The 10,004-nt window shown below is 40.1% G+C and overlaps 1 protein-coding gene across 1 annotated transcript; it reads right to left on the bottom strand.

The window, feature by feature from the left end:
• Positions 1–1,829: 1,829 nt before the first annotated feature.
• Positions 1,830–5,150, bottom strand: LOC135543375 (POU domain, class 3, transcription factor 3-B-like). Its single transcript, XM_064970585.1, has 2 exons — positions 3,170–5,150; positions 1,830–2,856 (listed from the first exon to the last, which is right to left on the bottom strand). The coding sequence occupies exons 1-2, from the start codon at positions 4,388–4,390 to the stop codon at positions 2,746–2,748; spliced, it is 1,332 nt and encodes a 443-aa protein (XP_064826657.1). The 5' UTR covers positions 4,391–5,150; the 3' UTR covers positions 1,830–2,745.
• Positions 5,151–10,004: the final 4,854 nt, after the last annotated feature.

The raw sequence follows: 10,004 nt of genomic DNA, 5'->3' as shown, positions 1-10,004 counted from the left end.
CTGGCACTTTTATTAATGAGGACAAAGGAAAGGGATGCATACTTCTTCTATAACGTTGAATTCAGTTGCTAAGCAACTAGTGTATGATAAATCATCCGCGAAATTTAAATCTTCGAGCGTGGATAGTGCATTTAGCTGAATAGTCAACTTGCGAAAAAGTTGGAGAGCCGAGTGCATTTCCAAGCTATAGGTTTCGTCCTAATTTCAGTCTTAAGAAATCGAAATAGTTTATATAGGCTACACTGTAGCATAATTTATGGCGTAGCATGCACTATTATGCAAATAGAGATGTAGCCTATCCACAGGCCTATAGGCCTAAACTGGACCAAAGTCACACAACATAGAACAAACATGCGCAAACCTTATAGGTATTGCATTCTCAACGCTAATGTCAATTTTACACAACAAAAGCTAATTCAAACATGGTAAACGCCATTATTGTATCTATTTGTATTTCGTTAGCTACAATGTGCAATTTGATAGGCCTAATCAATGTCCAACTCATTGCCCCAAAGCCTGGTGTCAATGTGAAATCGCAAAGTTCTCTTTAAGTATTATTTTAAACCATAAACCATCAAATCTGTCAACGCCAAGACTACCATACTTTGAGGGTAACCTGCTATATTTAGACTAGCTATGCATTAGGTCAGCATCATGCTTGTTGTGTTGTTATCACACTAATGAGATTTATGTTTAATTTAAATCATCTCAAAAGGATGTTTACAATAATGGGAATTCGGGAAGCATTAGGTTATAGTCACTGAAAAACGAGTTGTCCAGGGACCCTGCGCCATCCCATGCAAGAGCATATTTACACCATAAGCCTATAAGGAAAACCTAAACAGTGTAGGATACAGTCATCACTTTGCAACTAAAAAGTAGAATATCCAATGCCAAAACTCTAATAATGTAATGATATGGATAGTATACAGTGTGTTCACGTGCGCATGCATGTGCCTGTGTCAGATGAAGAATCTTGACCTTATGTGCATATTTGCAAAATAACAATACTGTTTCTCAAAACATAAATAAGGCCCTTGAGATATAACTTTCACTCTGAATATATGAATACACTGGCGCATGAAAACAATAACACGAAAATATATAGACTATACTGCTTTGTATCGAATCGTCTTACTCCTATACTGACGTAGGGCGAATGATCAAATATTTTACAGACAATATCAGTAGCAACATCTACCTTTATGTTTGTCTGTAAAACATGATGCACAGGTCCGGTGAGATAGGCCTACAGCATTAACCAGAGCTATGGAATATGATCGGCAAGATCCCCCATATTGGGCCTACGGAGGAAGTGTCACGCGGTGGATGTAAACAAACGCGTAGACCGCTCTTTGAGTGACTAGTCGTCTACGGACTAATTATAGGGCTAGATAATGCAAATGCTACATCATCAATACAGTTATCGGATGCTACATAATCAATAATGTTATCGGATGCTGCTGCTATGATGAAGGTGGAGAAGCGAATTAGTTAAAGATAAACATGAATTGTGAATAAATAAAATATGGCCCGGTGAAATTGTCAACTATAATTCCCTATGGGTCTCCAATAACATTGACATTGGCGATGCACAGAGGTTCAGCGTTCGATATAACATAGGCCTATTTTCCTAAACTATAGTCTTTTTTGTATACTTATGTTATGCACATCTGTGACAAAAGTAGTTGGAACAAGAACAATCGGCAATTTCTCTACGTTGACCTTTCTCACATTAAATAATATCACGAGTTGCATGCCTTGTTTCATAAACAAACGTAGCTAAATATTACATTCAAATATAAATCTCAAAACACACAATGACGTAATTTCATTCTAACAAATTTATTGGTCTCAATCAGCTCGTAAGGAATCACTACTGAAATTAAATTACAATCAAATTATCACATCAAAATATACCCTTATTACCTAACAACTGTCAATGTCAGCTTATGTTGATTTGTGCTCCTTTTAGAAACGAGAATACAAAAATTAAACAAAACAAATGAAGTCAACAATGAAAACAGGAAAGCAAAACATCTTACACATAGTTCTGGGGGAAATAAATTACCGTTTGGAATAATTGATATGTATTCCGAATAGAATATTAAAACAAGTCATTTTGATGAAAAATATAAAGTAAATAAGTCAGATCAGCATCTGATCTAATGAATCTATATTGCCGGCTTTACAGAGTCTGTTGTTTATTAAAACCTACCAAAGAATACTGCTTAGAAATGGCAGCATGTATAGTTACATCCACAGCACCCATTCAGTCACACTTGGCAACGGAGAGGAGAAGAATTTCAAATAAGTGCAGCTGAAGATAATCTTTTCAAATGTCTATTTCTATTTCTTCATTCACGGTGTTCAAGTCCCATGAAAAAAAATCCCATTTGAAAAAAAGAGGTGATCTTTTAGATCAGATGGCGGGGACAGTCCTGGTGAGTTTATATTTTATCATTAGGCGTGGAGGGCCTCAAAATCCCAATTCCTCTTTGTGAAAATTTAAACCATGCAGTCCTCCCCGCAAAAAATATGTTGGAAGCTTCGTGGATGCCACTCTTCTTCGTATTGATGCTGTTGCAGTTTTTGTTCCTTTGTTAAAGTAGGGGTTTAAAATGTCCCATTTTTAAATATACAAATGCCTGCCTCTTGTCTTTCGCAAATCAGATACAGGGTACAGGGGGAATCTTTTTTAAATTCTAATAGGACTACTTGCTTTGAAATTTCCAGTTGGTGTTGTTAATGCGCCAAAATTACCTGATGGAACGAACTTGTAGTCACCCTCTGGTCGGTCGGTTCACTCGGCCCAGTTAAACTTGCATCTTTTAAGTAATCTACTAAAAAATGTCCCTGAAAGAAAGAGCAGAAGGAACCTTTTAGGTTAAGACATTTCAGGGCTTGGAAGAAGGTTATCGGTGCGTTTTGGGGTTGGGTGGAAAAGGGGGGGTTGTTTTGTTCTGGTGAAAAATATATAACACATTTGCAGTCTTATTCCTATTCCATCACAATCACAGTATCAACAATGTTTTGGCTATCTTGACGATTGTCTGTGTTTTATCAGTTTTAATTTTATATAAAATATTTTTGAGTCTTGTGTTCTGCTCTATGTCTCACTGAACATTCGTTTGCAGTCCATGGAGGGGGGCGGTGTATCTGCACTCACATTGCCGACCTGCGAGTACACATCCTCCGGCGTCTGGGGCACTCCTGGGGGCGTCATCCTTTTTTCCTTCTGTCTCCTATTGCAAAACCACACTCGAACCACTTCTTTCTCCAGCTGCAAGTTGTCCGCCAGTGAGGTTATCTCTTGGGCCGAGGGTTTGGGGCATTTCAGGAAGTGGCTCTCCAAAGCTCCCTTCACACTTACTTCGATGGACGTGCGCTTCTTTCGCTTCCTACCTTGTGCCGCTATCTTGTCGATGCTGGTCGGGCTGCCAGTGGTAGAATCCGCCTCCTCCAGCCATTTGTTTAGCAATGGCTTCAGCTTGCACATGTTTTTGAAGCTGAGCTGGAGAGCTTCAAACCGACAAATGGTGGTCTGAGAGAAGACGTTCCCGTACAGGGTGCCCAGGGCCAAGCCCACGTCCGCCTGCGTAAAGCCGAGTTTGATCCGGCGCTGTTTGAACTGCTTGGCGAACTGCTCCAAGTCGTCCGAGGTCGGTGTGTCCTCGTCGGAGTGCTGGTCGTGGCTGTTCACCCCTCCGTGGTGTTGCTGCTGGTGATGCGGATGCTGGTGGTGATGGTGGTGATGGTGGCTGCCGTGGTCCAGCTCTGGGGTGTCCCCCCTTACCAGACCCGGGTGCACCAGGCTCTGGCTCCCTGGTTGACTGAGCATTCCATTCACCGTGAAGCCCCCGGGGTTGGAGTAGATCAGCGACTGCTGCTGCTGTCCCCCTGAAATCGAGTTGAGGTGAGCCGCAGTTGTGCTCCCCCAAGCCCCTGCGTGAGTCTGATGAGGACCTAGGTGTGGGGGCCTGTGGTGCAACGCGGTGCCCGTGTGTAGATCATCTCTGCCCGAGTTATTTTTCACGTCCTGTTGCTGAGGGCTGCCTGTCATACCGACGGGACTCGACGACCAATGCGATCCGGCTTCGGCTGCTGCTACAGCGGCTGCAGCTGCCGCAGCGGCGGCGTGCGGCAGGGATGTCACCCACTGATGAGCATGGCTCAACATATGTCCTCCGTTGCTCGCTGCCATAGCTCCCTGCATGAAGTCACTCTGTACCATCTTTACTGTGGGGTCTCCCCTGTACCCACCAGACACCGAGGTAACCGCAGCACTGCCCGGCTGCATACCACCGCCTCCAGAGTCAGAATGCACGATCGAGCCGGACGAGAGGATACTATTGCTGGACAGATAGGGGTTGGAAGCCGCGGTGGCCATTCCGTTAACCCTTATGAATATGTTTGTTGATTACCCCCCTCCCTTTTTCAGTTACTTTTTTCGAGCAGGCAAATTGTATCTCATGAATTATTCAAACTTTAAAAGTCTGGGTTGTATTTTGGCAAATACCATTGACTTGTTCTGCAAACGCCAGAAGAATTAAAAGGATAGCAAAAATGAATTTAAATCCGTATTTGTTGTGTTTACTGCATTTATGTATTTCAAATAGAAATTGATAAAATAGCGATGAATAAAAATCCAGGTTCTCAAAAGCAGTTTGAAACCATGTGCAGTCCGACAAGAAAGTTTTTGTCGTATTTAGAACGTCTGAGAGTTCAAATTAAAATACACAGAAAATATATATCTGCCCCAACAAACTTCTAGTGGTCGAAGAAATGTAGCAATTTCTCCACGAAATACAAAGTCCCAGTTTATGTTCCTATTGCAGGGGAGAAAAACACAAGCACTGGCTCCTTGGTTCTTTTGAAATTTAGCCGCTGAGATTTCTCCCTTGTTGCTTTATTCTTTTCTTTCGCTGTTCCTTTTATAGTACTGTAGAGTCTTTCTCTTTGTTCTGTTTTGATGTGTATAAACCTGCCAAACCGCTAACTCCCGCTGAAGTACAATCCAGTATTACAGTGCACGGCGATGGTTGCAAGCCTCTTCTCCCATTCGCTTGTTCGGTCTCTCTCTCTCTCCTTCTCTTTCTCTTTCTGACAGTTCGCTCAGTCCCTCCCTCAAAGCTCGAGGACACACGAATGTTTACCCTGTGCCAAGCGTGCGCACATCGTTCACGTCTCGCCCCCTTCAAATACGAGGAAGTCGAGTGCAAGACTCCCGTTGATTGGATACCCGGGATATGATTGACAGGTCTCGCCAGCCTCGCTTGAGGCGCGAAAACCTCCTTCCGGCCGTTGCAATTGGCTGGTTTTTAATTAATTCCAAATAAATAAATAAGCAAATTAATACAAAATAAAGGATAGAAATAAACAAAAACATATCTGATGAATGTATTCGTGAGCAATATGGAGCTATACATTAATTATTGTTTATGTGGGTTCTAAACATATTATAACTTTCATATAAATCAGAATAGATTCAACCTTGTCAAAAAAACAGAAAGTGTTTTAAAAATGTTATTGGTGGAAATAGACCTAATGATATATTGGATTTATCTGCATAAAATATGTTTATATTAGCCTAATATGCATAACAGCGATCACCTAAAATTAACTATTGTAATAGGCTTGGTGGAGATGTGGACCTTTTGTACATTTTGGATGTTGGTGGAGGCCTACAACTGTCATTGTCAATGTGCTGTAGGGTCGAAGTGGTCGAAGAAATGTAGTACCTTCACATAACCAGACCATTTATTGTGTGCCCTTGAGAATTTCTTTGAACAATATGACTAGTTGTGTGTTGCCATTTCTGTGCCATTTATCCATAAAACACCATCATATTCAATATTCCTCATGTCTTGCTTGATGGCTGGGCTTTGGTTCATCGGGAGTTAATGGACAAAGGTTGTGGGGATGCGTCCATGCGGAAACAGAACGCATAGGCAACCTCACTGAACCACTGGGAAAGAGAAAGTGGCAACCAAAACAAGAGTAAATTGAGCAGACCTTTGGGGATTTGCAGGGGGAAAAGTCTGCCTTTTAAATCTGAATACCACAACCAACTAGTCTACGTTTGGGCCCTATAAAATGCGCCTTCTTTTTAGATCACTCCATAACACAGAAATGAATGAGCCTATGTTATGTGGACCCCCTCAGCATATGGATTCACCCAGCAGTGTTAATGAATAAATACCATATATAATATATTGCATCCGCTGGCTGAGACGCAGTCACGTTCACGAGGAGCACTAGCAAGGACGCACAGGATTTCAGATTTACTGCTTGCTTACAGTGTTGGCTACTATAGAGCAGATATTGCCAGTATTATTGGCTATTCTTAAAGTTTAGGATAAAGCATAACCCTGAACCATGACCTTATGTTCGAGATAGGGTTAGAAAGCGGGAAGAAGTATTACAATGATCCTAACCATCTCATGTTGTTTCCTAATAAAACCCACCGTGCCAAAGACTGAGCAGAGATTTTATTGCATATGAGCAAAGATAATAGACTGGTGTAGTTTAGCACATAGTGGATGCCAGAGTTCCTTCATTCCCAGTAGATTTCATTTGGACCCGGCTCAAACCCGAGGAAGCCTCGTTGAGTTGTTTACATTGAATACAGGACAGGGCCGGTGCCATGGGGCCGTTCTTTTTATTAATATACAGTGAGGATATCTGTCTAAATTACTGCTATACATTTCAGGTTGCACACTTTCAAAGAGCGGCTAGCGCGTGGTGAGAAACGTGACACCGGGTAATGGGAAGGAAAAACGTTAACTTCCAAAAGATCACCGAAAAGAGTAAAAAAATACATTTAATAAAAAATGTCCCTGAGTTCAATGCATGCCGCTAAATTCAGTCTCTGTGAAATATGGTGTGCTTATTATTTATTTGTTTATTTTATAAGGTCCCCAAGTTCCCTGCTGGGGAGTTCATTTGTTTTGTATGCAAAAAAGAAAGGGGAAAAAAATCCCCAAGTATAACAAGAGACGAACAGTTAGTGCTGATTTTCATTTGCATAAATTTTCATATATTTTAGTGAAAATAATAGCGGAGCCGAGGAGTGCTCTGCTCAGTTGAGGCAGAGGAAAGAAAATCTTTGGGAGCACCGACTCGAAGGAAAGGAGATGGCCATTAAAAGATTACAAATATACACGTAAAGCATTTTTCGACTGTTCTTGGATATAAGGTAAGTCAAATAATATTTGAATTTCCTATACTATCCATACTGGAAGGAAAAGCAATGTAATGTGAACTAGCCTATACCATACTAAACGTATAGCTTTACGAATTTCTAAACACCTATTTTAACGTATTTGATGTCATTTTAGCCCATATGTTATGTCACACTGCCGACATAAACATTTACCACCTCGAACTCTCATAAAAACATATATGTTGTTTTTCCCTTTTTTGAAACCAAAAATCAATACATGCTTTGTGTTGGCTTTCGCTCCCATGCCTCGCTTTTATAAATAGTGAGCAGACGGTTAAACTGTGCTGTTTTGTAGTGAATGTCCACTGGAGAAAGTGCAATCAATCAAATTTAAGCAGGATACCCCTTGGTTGAATTCTCTGGGGGAGTCTCATAGGCACCAGTGAATATCAAATCGTTTACATAAATCGATCCCGTGCAGCTGTAGAAAAGTTTGTTTAAAGTTGAGCAACAATAATGACATAACCCACGACTTTAAGTTTAATCAACGGACTAGAATGCATACGAAAACTGATCGAATGAGAGGCTATAGTCTATATTTTGCTTTGAACATATAGCCTATTTGGTTCTGGCTTGCGAAATCATGGAGCTATTCCGAAAGCATATGTAGCCTATAGGCAATCCTTAAGATAACTGGAATTAAAACGATTATATGCAGATGCAGAGATGGACAACAATATTCAGGTTTTCATAAGTCCGCCTGGAATGGTCATTTTAAAACTAAAACCAGTTGCATAACATGCACTATTTTTTGGACTTCATACTTTTTGTCGTCAGCTTCGAATTTCTTCACTTTCCTGCGTTTTTCTCACGGGTTAACAGTGTGTGCCCTCGCTGTTAAAGATGCCGTCTCACGCAGCCCTGCTAAGACCGTTTGTTTCATTGATGGGGAGACATTTCTGAACCCAGCCTTTCTGTTGTCATGGTGAGCCGAATAAAAGAGGGAACACTAGTCGCATTAAGCTATATGTTTGTGCACTGGACTCAAGATGAAAGAGCTGTTGAAGCCAACACCATCTAGCATGCCTATAGCAGAGCCAACAACTCCAACTCCCCTTCTTCTCTGCACCATGGCCATACATGTAGAACCATCTTCACATTACCAACACTGTGAGCTATTGTTGCTTTAGATAGGGAAATTAAATTGAGTTCATTGTTATCTTTGGGTTAGATAAATATTATTTACCAGCAGGTGTCGCGCTTACTCATGATGGCAGGCCAGCCTTTGTGAGTAAAATTCGCATTATTGTTTTGTTGACTGCGACGCAATTTAAAAAAAGACAGACCTGACTTGATAGAATAGAGAAGCTGAATGACACGATATTGGCCAATAAAACACAATTATAATAGGGAAGAGAAAGAAACCGACTGTATAATTAAGTAACTGGAATCCAAAGGCTTAACACTAAAATATTGTGCAATCACTAATTTGTTCATTTGTCAATTATATTGAATTACAATAGGCTATACACCTATGTGATGTTCTCACTGATACACATGTTTGATATTATTGTCAATATTTGAAATATAATATAATTCTGGGATAGGGAACATATACCCAGTGTTTTCCTCAAGCAGTAAGCCGATGTGAAACAAAACGAAAACCACATGGCAATCTACTTTTTCCTTCAGCGCTTTTCAGTGCATCACTAGAAGTTTAGAAAATAAGGAAGAACCCTGGACTACCTAATATCTCGCTGCCTGCTCCGCCAATAGCTGTTGTTTCACATTAGGAGTATTCTTTGAATAAACAACATGATTTTTTACATAATGGAAGAAATTAGGTTATATTTTGAAAATCCTTATATTATCTTTGAATTATCGCAAACATTATGTTAAGCCACATATAAATAAATACACACACAATCAACATGATATAGACATAAGGGTAATGACACTCATGAACAACATTGCTTTTATTTACAGAAACAATTTGACGTTAATCAAGTAAAACACATTATACTTGATATAATATCCTAATGTAAGCCTATATTCAGGACTAGGCCTAGCTATGCAAAACAAAAACGGCTAATATGGGGTTATTATTTCTTATAAGCTTGATTCTGCGGGTCATATAGGCCCGTAGGTTTGCAGCCAAGAATAAATTAGAATAAACAAGTATTTTAGTGTACCTCGTCGCTAATCGTTGACATATAATGGAATTGTTACTTTACTCAATCAGAAACCACAACAAATAACAAATGAATGAGATCCTCGAGAACCTGTCTGGGGAATTGATCTCCTGTGGGTTCCATGCATGCTTGACCAGCCATTTAACTAGTCTGTATCAACCTCAGAGTATCATCATCATCATCATCATCATCAACATCATACACCATAGAAATACAACCACGAGGCAATATTAATAACACCAACATAATGTAAATATTCATTATTTATAATAATACATCATGATAATGACAATGCGGCTACTTCTATTGATGATATATACCTATATCTGTTTTCACTACTGGCTTACGCTCAACACCAAATCCGAAGACATTAGACTGTACAAATTCTCATAGGCCATTTGCATATAAACTAGACCCATGTTTTGGTGCATATGCATTTATTTGACCAATGTTTTTAGAGAGGACAGCATATTCTCCATTTCGGTTGGCACTTTTACCTTTGAATTAAGGACATTTAATTGCCGACGTCACGAGCTTTCTGTCCAATCCATGCTTTCTGTTAGAAGTAGAAACCTTGTCCATGCACAGTAAGTGTACTGTTAGAAGTAGAAACCTTGTCCATGCACAGTAAGTGTACTGTTAGAAGT

The sequence above is a fragment of the Oncorhynchus masou genome, chromosome 7 (assembly GCF_036934945.1).
Source record: "Oncorhynchus masou masou isolate Uvic2021 chromosome 7, UVic_Omas_1.1, whole genome shotgun sequence".
Classification (NCBI taxonomy): Eukaryota; Metazoa; Chordata; class Actinopteri; order Salmoniformes; family Salmonidae; genus Oncorhynchus; species Oncorhynchus masou.
Note: the sequence above shows the minus strand (reverse complement) of the source record. Positions and strands in the feature narration are given on the sequence as shown.

Excerpts from the sequence above, each read along its gene's own strand:
- LOC135543375 (XM_064970585.1), bottom strand. The coding sequence starts at position 4,390 with ATGGCCACCGCGGCTTCCAACCCCTATCTGTCCAGCAATAGTATCCTC. Across the intron at positions 2,857-3,169 it reads TGTACTCGCAGGTCGGCAAT|GGACATTTTTTAGTAGATTA; the intron begins GTGAGTGCAGAT and ends TCTTTCTTTCAG.